Genomic DNA, 22,663 nt, shown 5'->3' on the forward strand with positions numbered 1-22,663 from the left:
ACCGAGATCAAAGAAGGAGGCGATGAGATTGAGGCGGAGGATGGCTTCGTCTGTTACGGATCAGACTGATAGCTTTCACGCGTTCTCCGGCGGAGATCAAGAGCGAAGAGAGAAGAGAGAAGCCGGAGATCAAGAGAGAAGAGGGAGATCGACAAGAGAGAGAGACGGAGATCGCGAAGAGAGGAAGAAAAGAAAAACAAAATAAATCTCCTTTTTTGAGAAGCTGACACGTGCCGGAACAAACCCTTCCCAAATCGGTTCCCAAATAGCCAAATTAAGAATCGGTAACACCCATTTAATTTCCCTTTTGATTTAAATAAATAGTCCATTTAACATAGAACCCATTAAAAGAAACCAGGATAATGGTGCTCTGAGTGAACGAACTTCTGGTCATCGGTTTGTTCCAGTTTTTTAAAACTAATGATTTTATGGGATTATTTTGCGCCTAGCCCATTAAAAGACCTTCAATTGACTGTATACAAAAACAAAACCCAAATTCATTTTTGATAGTCAGAAAGCTTGACATCATGAGATGTTTTTCTCAAGTTGTTTGGGCTTGACATCATGAGATGTTTTTTTCTTAAGTTACTTGGGCTTAAAAATGATTTTAGCTATTTTGTTTCTTGAGATTTATATGAAAAAAAGGATTTTGAATCAGATTTGGAGATTTGTCGGTCAGTTCCTTACGAGTTGTTATCAGCTCTTGATGTCAATTTCTTGAAGAAGTTATGATGAAACCATATGTAAATCGAAAACCATAAGTATAGGATGTCTCTTAACGTAGAACGCAAGGAACATGAGCAGCAACTACACAACTTGCAAAACAAGAAGTGAGAATGAGATTTGGTTGACTTTGTAACGGGTCAGTCAAATGACTCAGCACAATTTTTCGGCTCTTCATAAAAGCATAAATCAGAGATCACATTCTCGTCGAAACGATCCGTTTTAGCCTTATGGATATTCATAGAATTCCCCCTTGAAAAAGGATATGCCATTATTAATTCTTATTCCAAAATTTCCACTTTCACAATCACATGATTCTTCTACATATTGATTGTCAAGGAAAACAAAAATCATTATAGTACTCGCTACACATGAAACCATGAATATGTTACATGTGGGCATGTGTGAATGTATACATATGAAAGTTCAAATGCTTCGTTAGTAAAAACATACCTTTGAACCTGGGTGGGTTTAAATGTACCTCCCCTTGAATGGCTTCATCATGAAGCAACATAATGATAGACAAGAGAAACAGCATCATGAAAAGGCAACACTTCGAAAAAAAAGAAAATGGGGATGGATATCCATGGAATAACCCATCAAAGCATCTCTTCTATTCTCTCAACCACTCAAATGCCAAAAAATTACCATTATTTTATTAGAAATTTATATATATATATACTCAACCCATGAGACCAAGACTAACCAAGCAACCTTCTCTCGTAGGACAAAAAGAAGAAGGAGAAGGCACAATGGAGCTAGAAGGAGAAAGTTAACAATAAGAGGAGCAGTAATAGGGCATCTTTCTATTGGCACGAGACAGTGAGATGTGCTCTTTTTGTGTGTGTGTTCATGGCTACTTGGCTCTGTCACTTGCCAAAGGAGAGTTGCCCTGTCACTGCTTCCGCTTAAATACAATCTGCAAACCTGTTTCTAGATAAGAACTCCGATTGATAGATGCAACGAGTAAGTTTTCAATCTACTCTTTTTCCTTTTGCTCAGTTCCTAACAAACAAAGACTATTACGAGTAGTACAAAAGCCTTCCCGCATAAAAAAGGCTATGGAACTTTTCCTAATCTTGATTAGTGAGCTTTTTAAGAGTATAATAAATATGTATACTGATTGACTGTTACAGATGGTTAGCCTCCAGCTACATATTTGTGAGTCACTCTCCCTGTTTTAGTGGCACATTGCATCTTTCACATAAATATTCCATTTCATCAACGATCTAAAACCATTATTCTCACATATTAATAAACAATAATAATTACGTTCAGATAGCATGCGTCCATTATCTACTCCATTGATGCGCTCATCCGTAACCGATGCCCACGTTCAAAGAGTAAAACCACTCGCTTTCGTCGGAGATCAATGCTCTGGTTATCTGGTTCACATCATTGATTCAGTCAACACTAAAGCTCACCTCTCTACTCAAGATATCCATCGGGGGATGGTTCACTTCCCTTCTATTCTCTGTTTGGTTGAAAATTGGTTCAAAAATGATCTTTGGTATGTAATATGGGCTTGTATTAGACACTATGGGCAAATAAAAGAAGAAAACAAGACACTATGAGCAAAAAAGAAAGAAAAAAAGACACTAGGGCAAGACCCATACCACTTAAGCTTGACGGGGCTTTTTTATTTCTCATGCAATTCAATAGAAAGCCTTTGTTCTAGAAAAAGACTGTAGCAAAAACTTGAGACTTTTTATAAACTAGAACAGCATACATATTCCAAACTAGAAATCAGAAACTGAATTGACGAAAAAGATTATTATTTAATGCTTAGAGCATGATTAATGGAGGGGGGGGGAGGCTTATTATGGTGGAATTCTTAGCGGAATATAAGAACCCGACTCTTAACTTTTAACAGTTAAAAGTTAAGATCCGGCTTTTAACTTTTAATTGGATGAATTTGCTCAATATTCATAACAGAGTAAATAAATAAGAATATAGCCATTCTACGGTTATATTTGGCGGATGAGACAATTTGCACATAAATATAACTGAAATCTCCATCTAAACGCGTGCGCGTGATGTTGTTGACACTCCAAAATTAGGACTATACTATATGGTATGTAGTATAGTCAGTCACAGAAATGAATTAACTAGTTACAAAATTAGATTTCATCCACTACGTGATTATATTATACATGATTATGATTATGACATAGTAGGAAATACTCGACACAACCACCGATCTCCATTTACCACCATTGTTGGAACCGTTGTCGTTACTGCTTATTCTCAATGACTCTTTTTCATTATTTCATTCTTCAGGTGAGTCATATATGAGTTTGGTTTATTTGTAATAACAAACAAACTATAAAAGAAAATCATGTGGTTAATGAAACACACCAGCAAGATAGTTTTGTCATTAATACATAATATATAGACAATATCATAGACTTAATATTTTCCCTACTATGCACATGTCCCCTAATTTCCCTATACTTCAGTAAGGAACAGTTGTCGCACAGGTTAAACCAATAAGTACAAGACACGTGACGAAGCACTGACACTGTACGATGATGTCGATGGCCATTTTGATACTGATTCTTTTTGGCGTGCTCCTCCTTTCAATACTGTTCTTCCTCTCTTACTGTCCTAAGATTAATAATAAAAATAGGCAAAAAATGTACTAATTTTTAAAACAATAACCACTGAGATAGTGACAAATCGCAGCCTCTCTAGTTCCTATGCTTCTCTTGTTTATGATAAGTTCATCAGAAACTCGTCACAATGCTCACACAGTCACACCATGGTCAGGATCAGGAATATCAATTTCGTTTCAATATTTAATGAGAATATCTCAAGGTATTGTAAAATTTACCATGTATAAGTTAACGTCTTTAGATTAAGTTTGTATAAAGATTTCAGTTTCTTTCTTCTCTACATTGATGTGCTGTTTCTTTTGTATACATATTTTTTTTTATGACTTCCTGTATTTTACATTGAATTTGAGAGTATACATGTTTTTTTGTATAAGGAGAGTAACATGTTTGTTTTCGGTACATTCTAAAAAATCTACACCCATTAAAACCAAAAAAAGAAGAAGTAATTCACCCACTTTAATTTGTATCTTTAGAGTAAAGCTAAAAGAATTTGTACCAAGTATCCATAAATAATTATAGGGGTCCTGCAACACTAAAAAATAGAGGAATAAAAGACTTGGTTGCGAACCCTGCGGGCCAATTGTCTTGCTCACGGGTTCGACACCAGGCTGTGGCGAACTGCCAATCCCTGTCACCCCACATGGATATGGACCTACGCTTTAGGGCCCATTTGAATACCCGGAAAGAGAGTCTATCCGTGGACTGCACCTCCCCTTGGGGATTAGTCTGGGCCTCGCCGGGGGCCCGGAACACCCCCAGGTTAAACAAAAAAAAATAAAATAAAAGACTTATGTTCAAAGATGCTGCAAGCAAAGTCGTGTCTACTTTGAAGAGAATGGCACTGGTTTTGGACTTTCCTATAACAAGTAAACCTAGAAGTAATCTAATTAACAAAGGTTTTAAACCGATGGGGTTGCTTTTTGTCTAGGCAAGAATTGCAAGAAACCTTAGAAGCTAGCACATCAGAAAAGGAATCATATATATATGCTTCATATATTTTCACGTAATTTTAAAGTTCAGTAAACTCTCTTAAGTAAATCTAACTCGTCCTTAATTTCCAAGTGTTTTGTTCTCTAGTAACCATGACATAGTAAATGTTCAAACACGAACCATTATTTTTTTTTCTTTTTTATCTTTCTCACAATTCCTCACCCTCTCCCAAAATTTTCTGTATTAGTGGAAACTTTTCAGATATTCGTCTTCTTTCTTTCCTCGTATTTTTTTCCAAAAAAAGGTAAATAATACTTTTTTTTTTCTATCGACTATAAGAACATGATTATTGAAAGTTCTTAGAATGGAGTTTTTAGCGTGATATAAGAACCCATCTCTTAACTTTTAACTAAAAAAGTTAAGAACCGGCTCTTAAAACTCTTATTTAAAAACCGGTTCTTAGTTTTTTTAGTTAAAAATTAAGAGACGGATTCTTATATTCCGCTAAGAACTCCACGCTAGAAACCTCCCAATAATCATACTCTAAGGCACCCATACGGATCTTTCCTAATGCTTAATATAATATATATTTTAATCGATATATTTCGTACGGCCATTATTCTAATGTAACTTACTGTCCCTCCTCATAACAAGGTGGCTCCGCCACTGGCCATGATGGTCTTTTTCTGAAGTATATTTTGTTTTTGACTAAAATTTTCTGAAGTATATTTGTCAATAGTTGAAATACTATAACAGCTGGTACACAACTATAATCGTTATTATTTATTATTATCTACTTACTTCAACCATAACTTTTTTCTCAAAATATTGTTGATCATCATAGTTTTTCTGACTAGCTTGAGGGAGAAATATCTGATATAAAGTCTATACTATTATTTGCGAAGTAAATTTTTGCAACGGAGCTTTTACGTTAAAGTTAGAGTGGTTAATATCGTTTATATCCTTAATGAATAATTATATAAATTAGCAAAAAATAAAAACGAATTTCAAATCTATCTGACTAAAAAAGTGATTAAAATTAATAATAAATCGTTTATACCCTTAACGAATAAATATTTAATCTATACTATTATTTGCGAAGTAAATTTTTGCAACTGAGCTATCACGTTCAAAGTTAGAGCGGTTAATATCTATACTACCCTTAATGAATTTTATATATAATTTATTATATAATCAAAAACGAACTTTTATTAATAATATTTTTTTAAAAGATAATTCCTATATATTTTGTTGTTATCTTATAACATATTTTCAATTATAAATTTTAAAAGTAAGATATAAAACAATTTAAAATAAATTAAGTGGTTAAAGTCAATGTTACCCTTAATGAATTTTATATATAATTTATTATATAATCAAAAACGAACTTTTATTAATAATATTTTTTTAAAAGATAATTCCTATATATTTTGTTGTTATCTTATAACATATTTTCAATTATAAATTTTAAAAGTAAGATATAAAACAATTTAAAATAAATTAAGTGGTTAAAGTCAATGTTACCCTTAATGAATTTTATATATAATTTATTATATAATCAAAAACGAACTTTTATTAATAATATTTTTTTAAAAGATAATTCCTATATATTTTGTTGTTATCTTATAACATATTTTCAATTATAAATTTTAAAAGTAAGATATAAAACAATTTAAAATAAATTAAGTGGTTAAAGTCAATGTTACCCTTAATGAATTTTATATATAATTATTATTTATATATTATATTTTGAATTTTTAAAAACGAGTATAAATTACTAAAACTGTTAAAAATTTCACATTCAAATTTTGTGATCTACGATTTAAAACTTTTGTTATGACATGATACAAATAATTAAAAAATATATAAGCTGAAAGTCTCATTTAATAAGTATCAAAAATAAAAGATATATAAATCTATGTATCATTTTTAATTAAACTATATGCCATATAAAAATACATAAATATCTTAATTTTTAAATTTACTTTGAACATTTTTTGATAAAAATTTTGAAAAAATATTGACGACTTAATTTTTTAAAATGTTATAAATTACGTAAACAATTAATCCCACAGTGAAAATTTTGTTATCACTAATTTAGATTTTTTTCTATAGCAGATACAAATGATAAAAAACAAATATGAGCAAAAAACATCATCCAATAAATATTAATATTAAAATATACCATATGTATGTTACTATCATTTAAATTTAATTATACATCATATCAAATAGAAAAAATATTTTTTCGATTTATAAAATTTATTTATATGTCCGCACTAATTTAATTATATAAGTAGTAGATAATGACTTTTTAATTATTCAATATATATTTAATATTTCATAATATGTTATAAACATATAATATATAAAATAATTTATATATATAATGTTCATTCCGCGCAAGGCGCGGGTCTTAACCTAGTTTGAAAATAGTTACTATTAAATTTTTGCAACGGAGTTCTCACGTTAAAAGTTAGAGCGGTTAATATCATTTATACCCTTAATGGATAATTATATAAATTAGTCAAAAAATAAAAACGAATTTCTATTAATACTATTATATTTATATATTATATAGATAATTGACTATAAATAAATATAATAAAAATTTCAAAAATAAAAACATGTTTTACAACATAAGATAATTCTTAGATATATTCTGTTGTTATCTGAAAATAATATTTTATTATAAAATTTATAGTTAGATATAAAAAAATTTATAATTAAATGCTAGTCAGATAAATAAATATATTTTCTAAAATATATGTGAATGTTTTTAAAATTTAACACAAAAATAAGCATATATATATTTTGATAAAAACTAATGAATATATATATATATTAATACAATATATGTGAATGTTTTTAAAATTTAACACAAAAATAAGCATATATATATTTTGATAAAAACTAATGAATATATATATATATTAATACAATATATGTGAATGTTTTTAAAATTTAACACAACAATAAGCATATATATATTTTGATAAAAACTAATGAATATATATATTAATAATGTTTTATTTATATGTTATATTTGATAATTGACTATAAGTAAATATAATAAAATTCTAAAAAATAAAATATATTTTTAAAACGTTGCATTCTTATCTGAAATAACATTTTTTATTATAAAATATAAAATTTAATGTTTGGTTTATCTTTTTAAAAACATAATTAATAATTTATTATGTTATTTTTGATTTAATAGTTATAAACAGATAAATATCTATAAGAACACTATGCCCACATGTGCGGACAAAACAACTAGTTTCTAAATATTTCATAGTTTCCTTAGAAGGCATGAAAATATTAGAGGACATTACATATCTATCTATCTATACTATTATTTGCGATTTCGCATTCGAGGTTTCACGTTAAAAATTAGACAAACTAAATACATAGTTATCTTTAATGAATACTTAAATTTATTTTAATATAATTTTAATACAATTAACCGTTAAACATGAATTAATTATAACAAAAATATTCAAAAAATAAAAATTGACAAAACAATTAATGTATATTGTATTATTATCCAAAATAATAATATTTTCAGTAGATAAATTTTTGAACATATATTTATTAAGAATTCTGAAATAAAAAAATTTATTAAATAGTCTCGATCGATAATTATAAGTTTATATATTAGCTATGCTTTGATAAACATAGTTCAAGATCTTGATAATTAATGAAAACAATTTAAAAAAAACACAACCAAAATTGTATATAAAGAGATTTCTAAAATATTTACATAACAAATAATATATATATATGCTTTAGTGAAAGACTGCATCATATATAAATAGTTTTATGTTAAATTTGTTATTGATTTTGTAAGTGTATGACCATAAATTATTTTGTTGGTCTTTAAATTAGTAATGTATTTATTAATAAATATTAGTAAGATAATTATGTCCACATTGCAAAAATATGAATCACTCAAAAGAAAATCTGGCTGGTTGTTTCTAAGAAATAGAAAACAAGAATTATCTTTGCACAAAAAAAAAAAGAATTATCATGTTTCTTTTTGTGGCATCCAATTATTCTGATATGTGGTGAGGAGAAGATATGGACAGAACATATATATATATTCTACACTTAATTTTATTATTACCAAGTACACAAATAAAAATAAGAATAACAACATTTTATTGTGGCCCATACCAATAAAAACTAAAGAAACTTGCCCTTTCCTTCTCTCACAGACCATTCTAGGGTTCCTAAAATTACCCACTTACCTTTTTCTCTTTCCCTTTTTGTCGAATTTCAGCTCTCTCTTTTTTCTCTTCATCAGCTTGATTCTCCTTTGAATCTATCAACAAATCTCTCACAATGATCATTTCCTAAGAAATTTTTGATTTAACATTAAATTTTCTTCACTAACTACCTTACCTCTTCTTTAGTTTCTCTGCCGACACTTAAAACTTTCTCTTGGGTGAGATCTCTCTCTCTCTCTCTCTCTCTTTCTCTCTTTTATGACTATGTTAATCCATCACTGGCTGGTTTAGGGTTCCAATCTTTACAGATCTTGTGGCCGAACCAAAAGAAGTTCAAAGAGGAGAAATGGTGAGAGGAAAGATAGAGATGAAAAAAATAGAAAACGCGACGAGTAGAAAAGTGACTTTCTCAAAAAGAAGAAATGGTTTGTTGAAGAAAGCTTATGAGCTCTCCGTACTCTGCGATGCTCAAGTCTCTCTCATCGTCTTCTCTCAGAGAGGAAGGCTATACGAATTTTCTAGCTCTGAGTATGCTTCTTTAATTCTCTTCTCAATTCTTTTATTTACTTTTATTACTGTTTTGTACTATTATTTTGTCAATTAGGCATGTGTCTAGTCTGAATTTTTCTGAATCATGGCAATTGGCTAAATCTACTACCTTAGATTTTGTTACTTGATGAGATTAGATCCTTGTCTGAATCCTAAAGATTTTCTTTTCTCCCCCCTATTAATACAACATATTTTCTATAGTTCAATACTCACTTGGTGAGGAAGCTAGACAAACTCATTTTCCTGATCTACCTGAACTTTTCATATAAACTATGTGTGTGTCTAGGGTTTCAAAAAATTTCTTGAAAGTGTGAACAAAAAAAAACATAGGAACTAGCTTTAAATGGAATCAAACTATAATCTAGATGTGATTATTTAGTGTGATCCGTACCAACTTGCATTTTTTTTTTACCCATTGGTCTATTGATAATGAAAATAAGTTTTACTTTTTTATGCCCCCAGTTAGGTTTGTGTACTATCGTTTTTGGTTTTCGTTATGTCTTTGTTTGGGTTCCACTTTTGTAGGCATGCTAATTATGTGTGCTCTTCTCCATTTGATTAAGGTGTTCTTGCATGCTACTCCCTCCGTTTCATAATAGATGATGTTTTGAAGAGTTTTTGATGTTTCAAAATACATGATGTTTGATATTTTTTAATTTGTTTAAAAGTCATTGAAAACTGTGTGACCAATGATGTTTTATAGTATTTTTGATGATTGGCTGGATTAGATTTATTTAATATTTTTAGTGTTATTTTTTAGGAAAATGTGTATGTCTTAATTCTTGTGCATTCATCTAAAACATCAACTATTTTGAAACAGAGGGAGTATTTCGCTGTCTGTGTATAGAGCATGTATTTTGGAGTAATACTTTATAATCAAGAAGAAACCAATCAAAGCTTGACCAAAAGAAATAATCAAATCTTGTACTGTAATCAAAGATAGATCTAAGTAGATAAGGCATGTGATCGTTTTTCTATGATAGTATATTTTTCAAATTATATGTTAACAAATGGATAATATGGTTCTAGATTCAATTATTTGATTTTGGGAAAAATTTGCAAAAACAGTTTGAATTTACTTAATAAAGGAGAAATTATTAGAAGAGTCACTATGCGTTCATATGGCATGGGTTTAATAGTTACCTGCATATAGAGTATTATTACCAATAGCCAAAAGACATTGTACTACAACTTGTAGCTAGGGCGTTAGGTAAATCTTTACTAGAAAAGGTAGATTTTCTGGTTTCGTTGCCACACGTGTTATCTTAAAAATCAGATGTAGTAGATTTAATTAGAGATTAAACACAGAAACAATGAATATACATGAATTCTAATTTCTAAAAAGATGTCTATGTTTTGATCATCAGCATGCAGAATACGATCGAACGTTACCACACGTACAGAAACGATCATGAAACCAGCAACCAGTACTCAGAAATTTACATCCAGGTTTGTTACCAATTTTTTCTTCTTTTCTTTTATCTAGATATTATTTTTTACCTCTCTTTTATGTAGATGGTATATTTTGGCTGATGTCCTAGATTTGTTTTTTTTGGAGCAACATGATGTTGATACTTTTACTGACTTTTCCCTTGCCTACCAAACCAAAATCTTGAAAGATATGTTAGCACTAGCTACAATGTGGAACATTTGAAACGATTTTTAAATGATGATGTTCAACAGTTTGTATTCGCCATATACTCAAAGATGTTTTACTTCCTTTTGCGTCTTATGATTTCGTTTTGTGGGCGTAATGTAGCAATTGAAGCAAGAAGCAAGCCACATGATCGCAAAGATTGAACTCCTTGAGTTTCACAAGCGGTATAATGCCTTAGCCTTTCTTTTTTTTTTTTTTTTTTTGGTTTGTTTCCACCATCTCTTAGATTTAACTTTAAAATTAAACACCAAATAAAACAGAAAGAAATCAAAGCTTTCGTTTGTGCTTAACGTTTGCATTTATATATAGTTTACAAAGTATTTTATGAAAACACTACAAAATGTTTTATGTAAAAGATGTGATGTTTATACAATATATAAAAGATCATGTAAAAGCAAATGCAACAATTGCTTTAGAAACAATCATGGAAACCTAGCCTTAATAGCGCCATTAATGTATTATATTTGTTAACGAAGTTGTCTTATATTGGTGAATTTAAGAATTACTCTTTACTAAATATTGCCCTATTATTGGTACAAAACCCTTGACATATATATATATATATATATATATGTTGAGTTGAATTAATATATTTAGACTTAACTGATGGTAACATATTTCACAACTAGTCTGGATTTTATAACAAATCAAAATTTCTATTAAAAATACTCATCATACTACGCAAGTTACAATCTGCAGTGGGGGAATATGAATCCAAGAAAAGCTATATGTGATATCATATAAAAGAACTACTAAGGAGTTTTTTAACAAAATTATGCAGTCGTTAACTCCCTTTTGCGTGTGTATAGGAAGCTATTGGGTCAAGAACTTTCTTCTTGTTCTCTACCAGAACTTCAAGAAATTGATAGTCAACTTCAAAGAAGTTTGGGCGAGGTTCGAGCAAGAAAGGTATATATTTCATCTATTTTAATATTTATGACGATGTTATCTTGCAAAAATATACACGTACAATTTGAGATTAATATGTTCCCATCTCAACCGTCTAGCAAGTTATTGTCTTCATTTAGATACGAACTTGAACACGGATTTTTTTGCAGTGGTTTGGCGACATATGTTAATAAATTAACATCGATCCAGCAGACTTATGTGCAATTTCTATATTAGTGTTTTTATCATGGAAATGAAAATAGTTGGATTTTTTGTAGGCTCAGATGTTCAAGGAGCAGTTGGAGAAGCAAAAAGCAAAGGTACAATCCTATTTACTATATTAACTAGAAGATAACCCACTCGCATGCGCGGAGTGAATTTTTATAATAATGTTTATTTATTTATTAAATGGTTTTAACATTTTGCAATACTAACCTTTTTATTAATTATAAAATGATGAATACAAATGTTAATCTCTTAAATATATCATCGTTGTTGAATAGTTAACGTAATACATCTCATTTTAATTATTTTAAGACTTCATATACACAAAAAGAAATTAAGCTTTGTTGCTGACACAAATCACCAAAACCAAATAGGCAACATCGATTGTATAATAATGAAAGAGGATTAGGTTTTCTGCTCTCGATTTGTTTACTATTGACTCTCCATAAATGATTTTATTTTTCACCTCTATAAAATTATGTTTTCGTTCCCGTATTTGTTTCATTGATATGAGTTAAGTTTTTTTTTTAACTTATTCTATGAATTCGGTGAATTACATAAGTGTCAATTTAAAAAAATAGACATCGGTAAAAATTAGTTTCACTCCAGATACATATCTAATAATCAAAATTTTGAAAAAAATTCACCGGCAAACTATATTAACAAGTTAGTGTTCAAATCTAATATATCAAGCTGTTATAGAATATAAGTACATACTCGAAATATAAATACATGTCTAGTATATATTCACCAGCTTGGTCTAAAAATCATCTAATTCAAGAACAACAAAACAAATTACTTATTTACCAGCTCGAGTAATATCTGAATCCGAACGCGTAATATCCGAACCCGAATGGATATCCGAAGATAATCAAACATAAGTATATTTAACCCTATATTTCAAGTTTATTTCTCTCATTTTATCAAAATATTTATATTAATGATGCTTATTGCTCAAAATTAGATAATATACATATAATTATGGATAAAATCATTTGCTACTCACTTAAAATACATATCAAGCTCTTGTTTCTTGCATCAACAAAAGTCGCATCTAAAATTTCAAAACAACAACTAAATTAATGTTTTTCTAACCTATTAATAGTTTAGTCTTTTAAAAATTAGAAAACCAGCTAACTTAAAATTTATTTTAAATACAAAAACATAAACAATGAATAATTTATTTATGTTTTCTTCAAAATTTAAATATAAGAACCCAACCCAAAATATTCGAACCCGACTCGAAATGTAGAAATACCTGAATGAGTTCTATACCTTTATACTGAAATACCCAATACAAACCCGAATGTGTATCCGAACTCCCACCCCTACGATATATAATCATTTGTATCTTATTTCAACAAAAAAAAGTTAAACCATAGATCACAAAATTTTCAATGTAGGACTTTTACCATTTTTAGTAATTTATAGTCATTTTTTAAATTCAAAATATAACATATAAGTAAAAATCTAAATATTTATTATTATATGGTTAATGTGATTTTTAATTTTCTTAATAGTATAAAATTAAACAAAAAAAAAAGAGGTTAGAAAAATTGTTATCAAATATGTATTATTTATAATCATTAATTGTCATATATATGTCAACCATATTAGGTAATTCTGTTGTTTTTATTTAAGGAAAGAAAAAATATTCTTTTGTACAATACTAATTAATTTGATAGTTAGTTTAATAAAAATCATAGTATATGTTTATATGGACCAAATTATTTTTCTAATAATTCTAAGAATCATTTTCGTGATAACATGTAGCCACGGAAATATGTTGTAATGCTCCGGGATTAATATATAGGGGATAATGTGTATATATAGTTTTGTTTATTAGCATTATATATATTAATGGTGAGATAATGTATCTTCGTTTCAGGAAAAACAACTGTTAGAAGAGAATGTCCAGTTACATCAAAAGGTAATTGATCTCCTTTCCCTCTAGACATAGTGTTGTATACTGGTAATATATCATACCATCCAACTTAAAATTACGTATCTTATTCTTATGAATTAAAATGCTGAAAATATTATCTAATTACCTCTATTTTTTGGAAAATTTAGTTTCAAGTGTTTCTTTTTGTCGATTTTGTTTCAAACTGGTTTTTTTTCTTTAGCTTATTATGTGATGGAGTATATTTTTGTTTTCAAGGATTTCAAGGAAAAGCAAGATTTTTCACTTATTTATGCTTACAATTAGTTCAAATGAAAAAATGATATATATTATTTTGGATACCAAATTCATTAATTTCATGATCATTTTCCTTGAGACAAATTCTTAATAAGATTTTTGTGTGGTTGATGAAATTACAATCTCTATTATGAACAGAATGTTATAGATCCATGGAGAGGGTCGATTGATCAACAAAAGAAATTCAGAGTTATAGACCTGAACTTGTAAGTAGCCAGAAAATATCGCAAACAACATTATATTGTATGTTTATTCAACCATGCAAACCTTAAAATTTTTCGTAAATCACGAAGAATGATTTGTAATATGATCTTATGATTGTATTTCTTATATAGTTAATAAGAGAATAATACCTATAATCAAACTTTCTTACTGTAGTGAACTCTTTGATTAATCAAGGTTTTGTTGTTCAAAAAAGAGATTTATATCTTTGAAAATAAATTGTTTTATCAAATTAATTTTAAAAAGTGTTTTCTAATTTTTTTAATAAATCTTAAGTTTTTGTATAAAGTTTACCATCTTATTGATTTCAAGATGTTCTCAAAATTGTTTTTGATATAAAAATTGCAAAACAAATATTTCCCAGCAACAAAAATTTTAGTCTATACTAAATAGAAGAAATAATATGGGGTTTATGTTGGTATCCACCTCAACTAAAAAAACTGTTCTAAAATTATACCATTTGATCATGTTAACTAAATTTTACTAAGAGCATCTTCCAAAGAGGTATTTGAAAGACTTTTGACCTAAGTTTTTAAAATTCTTGAGATTTTTTATTAAAATATTTTATTTAGATAAAAAAGTTTCTAGCTTTCTACCATAATTTGCCACGTCAACCTTCTGATTTCTGCTTCCTTTTGAACCAAATATTGACAAACCAGATATTATATCAACTACTGTTATTAAGTTCGGCCTTATCAATGAGCTCAATTTAAACAGGCCCAAACGATGAGTGTTCAATTCTGCCATTTTTACAAAGCCGACGTTAATGTGGGAGAAACCGCAATTAAACGTACTCGAAAGATTCTACACCTCCCTTCATCTGGCACTATATGAAGATTTGAAATAGGGCATCTGGCACTAGGTGTATTAGACACAAAATGTCTGACATCGGTAATTAAAAGGGATCCTAATCAATATATAAAATTGATGGACCAATCCATTATCATTTGTGTATACTATACACCTAGTGCCAAATGTTCTGCCTTTATCTAACCTTCAAGTTTTACGCTACAAATCTGGAAAATAAATATCAAAATGTAGGATTTTTTTTCGTTACACTTAAGAATAATCCCAAATTAGTCAGAGCTAGTATATATCTCAAGTATTTTCATACAATTTACCAACAGAACATTTAATCCCCACGAACTGGGCAATCAATATAATATTTGCAATATGAACATCATTTAATAGATTTTTGGTCAAGCCTATCAACATCCTGATTTTTTTTTAATGGTAGCAAAGATAGATCCTACAGTCCTCACCATGTGACCTGCTCTTATCTTATATTTTTGCTGCTTATTTTGAACTTCCCGCCCAACGGTCGATAGTTTAGCTGGACAATCGACACACAAGCTATGACAAGTATACAGGGCCGGTCCTGGGCAAAACCGGATGAAACATTCGCCTAGGGCCTTCAATTTTTTTGAAAAAAACTACATAAACATAGGCCCCCAAATTTTTTAAAAAGGCTCCCAAATTTTCTTAAATTTTTTTTCAATGAAATCTTTATGAATATCGCCTAAGGGCCCCGGCTCTGAAATATGTTCATATGGGATTAAAATATACACACAAACAAATATCTAAATAAAGCGGCATTTAATGTACGTACGTAAACCTTTTGGGACGATAGTTTATTTATACATTGTAAAATTTGGATATAATTCAGAATATTAGGGTTGAGATATCCCTGGCCTTTTGCTTAATTGTGGTGAATATTTAATCTGAAACAGTAAGTTATAAATGTCAATTTAAGATGATAAAAGAAAACCAAAGAAATTTTTGTTGATGATATGAGTTTGTAACTGTCATACGTGTTTTGTAATGATTTAAATTCCACAATGAAGTTTGTATGTCTAAAATCTAAATGAAAGAAGATTTATAACATTAGCAAAAGGTAGATATATATATATATATATATCAAACTATTCACCATGCATTATACATTGCATGAGCGGTGTGACTGCCACTGGTGTCTTCATTACGACAGATGTAGCTTCGGTCTTCACGTAAATGTCTCGGGTCCATGCAAACTATATCTTTCGTATTGTCCTTTTACAACTTTACAAGGTTCTCTTCTCCTTTCCACTTTTCTTTTATCTCTTTCCTCTTTAAAAATAAACATATATATATATATATATGCTTCAAAGAAATATTCTACTTACGTTCCTTAACCTAATTATTTTTGACAATCGTCAAAATTATTTATGGTCTCGGATGCACGAACTATACATGAGATTCCTTTTGAAATATACGTACGTTTTTGTACTCATCGTCAACGTCATAATTGTCAAAGGCTTTTTGAAAAGTTGTTGCTTCATGTCTGTATGTTAATTTTTTATTATTAATTTGGATGCTTTCCATTTTACCATATAGTGTCAATAGGTTTAACAAATTAAGACACATCAGGTCGAACAAAAGATGAGATAAATCGAGTCAAATATATATCCAGGCTGGCTTTATCTCTAATTCAACTTTTCGTCAAGATGGGTAAATAATTAGTTAGAAAAACATGAGTAAATTCATTCTACCGTCCATATAATTAATTATAAAATGGTGAATTTCGTCACATCACCATATGTCATATTTCTTATGGGCGAATATTTCCTTCAGCAGAAAGTGTGAGCTGTGTCATATCGTCAGAGTCAGAGAGTTGCTTAAAAGCCTTTAACTGTTGTTTAGCTTTATGTTTGCCTGTTATTTATATTTTGGTGTATCTTTATGTGAACGGAAAGATCTTTGGTTTCACTAAAAATGGATTCTAAAATATATATTTCTCTTATTTGGTCTTATGGCACAAAAAATGTAACTATATGCAGTACACGTAGTAGCGTTCCAAAAAATAAAAAATGCAGTACACGTAGTATATGAGAGTAGGAGACCAAATTATAGTTCTAACTTCTATCTACATCACATTTATGATAAGGAAAATATTACCTGTAACGTATGAGATAACGATGAACAAATTATATATGCAGAACATACTGGAACTTCTAGCCTTTATATAGTAAGAAGAAAAAAAAAACTACTGAACACGTTTGATTACATTCACGATCTATCAAGATGTAAATTATGTGAAACAAACCAATTGATTCCTAAACACTAGTTGTCTAACATTATAATTTAAATTCCTGTAAAATTTATAATCAGAACTTTACAATTAAGATGTAATGCTAATGTGCCATAAACAAAATTCGAACAACAAATAGTTCTATGCCCAAAATGTTTCTTGTCACAAGAGTCCAGACCCAAAAAATAGTATAAGCTGCTTTAGGATGGGTGTATAGTATTTTTTAAACGAATACGACTATCCGAATCTATCTACGAAATTAATTCAAATATTTCCCATAGACACTTGATTGTTAATATTTTCAAGTTTCAAAAACATATAATATTCAAAACACTCATGAATACTACTATTCTTTAGTCTACCATACCATATGCAAAAATGTTGGAATACCTGGGGGACAAAAACATCTGAAATTGACAGATCTATCTAACAAGCACCATACCAGTCCACACCACTCCACATTTTTAAAAACATTATTTAAATTTAGGTTATTAACGGCTACAAAATTATTAGAAAATTAATATAATCAAAATCTATACAAATAAAAACCAATCAATACCCGCCATGTGGAATACGTTTACCTACGTGGACACCTCAAACTCCTTTCGCGAAACAAAGAGGACGAGTCGTGGCGGGTGGTCCCCACATTTGAAGCGCATCTCGTCACGTGAACTCCCCACGTGCCACTGACATCATCGTTTCTCCTAAACGGCGCCGTTTTTTCTCCACGTGTCGTAGTACTCCGTCGTCGTTTCAGCCACGAGGGCTTCGAAGATTCCTCTCTCGAGCTCCGTCACGATTCCTTCGCCTTCAAACGCCAGCTCCGACTGTGTCGCCGTCTCCGGGAAATCTCCGGCCACAAGAACATCAACATCTTCGAGAACCAATGCGCGTTTGGCGATTGGTGAAACGTGCGTTTGCGATTGTCTCTGAAAAGTAGGGAACTTTGATGATGCTCTGTTTCTCGACGATGAATCTTTGTCCTCGATGGTGTGAAGAGCATTGTTGTTGTTACTTGTTGCTTGTGATCGAGCAAACGGCTTCTCCTGCATTGTCTGTGGCGGCTTCACTAATCTCGACTTAAAGTTCTCAGCTTTCTTGCGTTTCTTCCCAGACTTGCTCTGTTTTTCGCCTTGCTCTGTTCCTTGTAGCTCTTTTTGCACTGTTTGTAATCTGGGCTTGTCTTGAACCTTGGGAGCAACGTTTGTAACCTTAGAAGCTTTCTTGGGCTCGTGAACCTCACGTGCTCGTTGTTCTTTGTTCGTAATATCAGTTCCCATTCTTCTTCTCCGGCTAACGTTCTCCTTCAGCTGCATCACTATCTTCCTCGCGTAATCTCGAGGACTCCTATTCTCTTTATCCTCCACGTGTATCAGATGAAGTGAAGAACGTTGGTGTTTGTAAGAGTTGACGTCGACGGATCTTCTTCCGAGTGAAATCCTCGGCGTCTCGGGGAGAGATCGTGTGCCTCCGTCGACAGAGTTTCTTTGGAGTGAGTAATGTCTGTGTTTGATGGTGTGTGAAGAAGAACAAGAAGATGGTGTAGGAGATGAAATGTAGTTGTCCGGAACAAGATCAAGACCCATGAGCCTAGCGACCAAAGTTGGTGTCTTTACACTCGGAGAGTAAGATTCAGTGGCTGCAAGAGACGATGATGATGATGATGATCTTGCTTGTGGTTTGGTCTTGATTTTAATACCCAGCTGCAGTTTATGAATAAAGGAAGAAACTTTTGAGGAACCCAAGAAGATAACAAAACATAGTATTTTTAAAAAAATTTAGTTACTAACGGATATGTTGAGGTTTCCATCTTTTCTGGTAGGTGAAAATGGAGTCTCTTCCACATCTACACCTGAGTTTGATTTTAAAGAGAGAGTGTAAGTAATGTTATGTAGAGATTTGAAAAGTGGAAAGTGGAGAAAAGATGGTGTACCTTTGGGGAGATGAAGATGGTGATGGTTAATGGGGAACTGTAAATGTTGCAAGTCGAAAATGTTAAAGACACCACTCATGCATCCCGTCGCCCTTGCGGTGTCTCCGGTGGGGGAGGAGGAGGGTGGAGTTGCTTTGATGTCTTTCTTTGGCTTGCTTGTGGATTTCTTCTTGCCTCCTACACCGAGCCAAGACCAGTCTCTTCCCATTTTTTTTTTCGGTTTAAGAGGGGTTTGGCTATGTTGTTTGTTTGTTGGTATGGTTTGTGACTTGTGGAAGAAGGAGCAAGCAATATGGAGTGGGGGGAATGTTTTTTTTATTATATGAGATTAAGATTATAATATTACATAGCTGAGAGAAAGTGGATCCATGAAACCGTATAAATAAATATTGTCTTTCTGTTTGTATCCATTTTGATAGGGTGGGTGGCTGAGTTGTTTTCGGTTGCGAACCCCATAGCTAAACCTCTAGGTTCAGCAGCCAATAGAATTTCATTATTTCAAATCGATATCTCTTAAAAAAGGAAACAAAATATTTTCAAGTTATACTATGTTTTTAAAATAAAAAAGTAAAAAAATAAATAGCAGTTACAAAAAAAAGAATTAAATTTTTTTTTTTTAACGTCGTTAGCAAAACACTAAACCCTAAATCCTAATCTCTAAAACATCGTCAGCAAAACACTAAATACTAAATCCTAATCTCTAAACCCTAAACCCTTGGATAAATCCTAAACGCTTGGATAAATTCTAAACTCTAAATAAAAACAAACCATAAAACTCTAAACCCTCAATCCTAAACCCTAAACCCTTGAGTGTTTTAGTGTTTAGTGATTTTGATTTAGAGTTTAAGATTTATCCTAGAGTTTAAGATTTATCCAAGAGTTTAGGGTTTACCCAAGAGTTTAGGGTTTAGGATTTATGGTTTAAGGATTAGGATTTAGGGTTTAATGTTTTGCTGACGACGTTAATTTTTTTTTTTTTATAATTACTACTATTTTTTATTTATTTCTTTTTACCTTTTAATTTTAAAAAGATAATATAATTTGATAATATTTTGTTACTTTTTTTAAAAGATATCGAATATGAAATAACATAATTCTATTTGTTGGTGAACCTAGAAGTTGAACCGAAGAATAAGAATTATAATATTACATAGCTGAGAGAAAGTGGATCCATGAAACCGTATAAATAAATATTATCTTTCTGTTTGTATCCATTTTGATAGGGTGGGTGGCTTTCTTCTTTTCCCTTCGTAGGCTTTTTAATCAGAACAAGTCTGTCAAATGTAAAATCAATTAATATTTTGAAAACGATGAAGAAATGGCTCTTTGTAATTAAAATAAGGATAACGTTTTTGGTTAGAAAAGGGCAAGTAGGAGGGGGCCTGCTGGTTTTGGCTTCTCTAGAATATATATACGTTTGGTATGATGTCGATATCACACAATGTAATATAGTTTATGTAAATTAATGTCCTTGTGTTTGTTTTTGTATAAAACACATTTCGAGCTATTTTATACAAATATTCAAGAGTTTTTTCTATAAATATATCATGGGGGATAAGCAGAAGCTTGCCTGAATGCAACATAAAATGGTTTTTGGAATATAAGATAGGGTTTAATGTCGTAGTATACTTGTTCTATTAGAGAAAAATATGCCCCCAAATATTCAAGAAGAGATTTGTGTTATTATAATTATTTAGTTTGGAGGGAGATGCGTCATCCACTCTTTGTATAGCTTATAATTTGAAAGAGAATCTAAACCTTATGTTTGTTTTCTGTTGACAACGACAATGACAAAGATTTGTATGTTGCATCAGTGTCGAAGTTTGAAAAAAAAAATCAGTGTATAGGAAAAAGCAAAACATAATAATATATCACTCGTTGTTATCGCTCTCACTATCACCTGTTACTATCACGATGAAAACAACAACTGAACAAGACCCTCATTTACAATAACTTGCATATTTTGGAGCTTATATTTTCTATTATGTGCCGTGTTTTTACAACTATTAGATAAAGTATTCTTTCACAAGATAGAGATTAAGACCTATAAACACAACGATAACGTTGTTCTCGGAAAAAAAAAACATAACGATAACATGGAGATATCCGACTAATAGACCAATTATTCATACTAGTATAGTTACACTCTGTGTAAGACTCACAATAACACTACTTGTATATCTAGACAACTAGTAATTTAGAAGAAAAAAAACTACTGAAAAGCTCAGATTACAATAAGATTCGTACACAAGCTACACGGTGGTGTTACCGAACAACGAGGGGATCTTCAACCGTGACCCTTGTGTTTCAAACCATGACGTCTTGATCCTCCTTTCAAATTTGATCTGGCCTAAAACTTTTATTTGACTTCCTTTCTCCCACTTCAATACTATACACTAACCATTAAACAAGTACGATCTGATCTTCCTTAGATTGTATGTATATAAAGTAAAAGAACTTCAGCTAGCAGTGAAAGTTCAATAACATTTAACCTATATATGTAGGCACATGTCACATATAATTAAAACGATGGCATTATGTACAATGTAAATTCATAAATGAAGGGAAAACTGGATCATAGGTCCATAACATAATTATATTTAAGTGAATGTGGCCAATACAGATCACATGAAAATTTTATGGTATGGTCGTAGTACAATCCAAATTAAAGCTGTCCTTATAATTTAAACAAAACTAAAAACGAAGAAGATAAGGACGATTGTGTTAAAACAAACAAAAGGAGGAGATATAGAAGAACCAGTGCGATGACTTGTGTCTCCAGTCTAGCTCATACTAATTAAGAAAGATCCCAGTTACATTTCTGGACTTTTGTTCCATACAACCACCTTTCAACTTGGCTATCACCTATAACTAAAAGGGACCACACCCACCTTTATATAATAGATATATGGACCAGTTTATGATATATTTTTTTTTGGGTCAAGTTCCAAGTAGTAATTACAATTCAAATCTCACCAGTATTATTGGTTTTATTTACTTACTTATACATCCAACATATACAGTATTGATTATAATAAATTATCTAAAGTTTTCGGTAGACGCAACTTTAATTCCAGAGTTAATTATTAAAAGACACACAATGATTGTTTGTGATACCGTATTTAAACTAAATGCGAGTGAGTTGAAAATTTGGTAAGACTGAAACATATTGAAAATACGTTATAAATGTTAAAGATCGTGTCCTTGAAACTGAGATGCATCAACATCTACAAACTCTAGTGAAGCTGAATTGTTTAGAGGAAACATCATCGCTTTTGCCGGACAAATTGGTCTTCATTTTTTCCTTACACATCCATATTAGTGAAATACATTGTATATTTATCGAAAAATTAGTTTAAGATGACGCAAACAGATTGTGCTCTTAGTAAAGAGGTTGACCTTCCGCCAGCGTTGACAAAGTCTTT

The 22,663-nt window shown here is 30.6% G+C and overlaps 2 protein-coding genes across 3 annotated transcripts; one reads left to right on the top strand and one right to left on the bottom strand.

Annotated features, from left to right (window-relative positions):
* The first annotated feature begins 8,590 nt into the window (after nucleotides 1–8,590).
* On the top strand, nucleotides 8,591–14,384 carry LOC106316732 (MADS-box protein SOC1-like). 2 transcript variants are annotated; one of them, XM_013754610.1, is made up of 8 exons: nucleotides 8,591–8,715; nucleotides 8,789–9,025; nucleotides 10,414–10,495; nucleotides 10,806–10,867; nucleotides 11,513–11,612; nucleotides 11,870–11,911; nucleotides 13,705–13,746; nucleotides 14,155–14,384. In XM_013754610.1, the coding sequence occupies exons 2-8, from the start codon at nucleotides 8,844–8,846 to the stop codon at nucleotides 14,224–14,226; spliced, it is 582 nt and encodes a 193-aa protein (XP_013610064.1). In that variant the 5' UTR covers nucleotides 8,591–8,715; nucleotides 8,789–8,843; the 3' UTR covers nucleotides 14,227–14,384. The 2 variants fall into 2 exon arrangements, with proteins under 2 accessions (XP_013610064.1, XP_013610063.1); XM_013754609.1 differs by having other exon boundaries at nucleotides 8,806–9,025.
* Nucleotides 14,385–17,732: 3,348 nt separating this feature from the next.
* On the bottom strand, nucleotides 17,733–19,590 carry LOC106316099. The gene is made up of 3 exons (XM_013753965.1): nucleotides 19,239–19,590; nucleotides 19,096–19,157; nucleotides 17,733–19,008 (listed from the first exon to the last, which is right to left on the bottom strand). The coding sequence occupies exons 1-3, from the start codon at nucleotides 19,444–19,446 to the stop codon at nucleotides 18,010–18,012; spliced, it is 1,269 nt and encodes a 422-aa protein (XP_013609419.1). The 5' UTR covers nucleotides 19,447–19,590; the 3' UTR covers nucleotides 17,733–18,009.
* Between the last annotated feature and the right edge of the window lie 3,073 nt (nucleotides 19,591–22,663).

This window comes from Brassica oleracea, chromosome C9, assembly GCF_000695525.1.
Source record: "Brassica oleracea var. oleracea cultivar TO1000 chromosome C9, BOL, whole genome shotgun sequence".
Taxonomy (NCBI): domain Eukaryota; kingdom Viridiplantae; phylum Streptophyta; class Magnoliopsida; order Brassicales; family Brassicaceae; genus Brassica; species Brassica oleracea.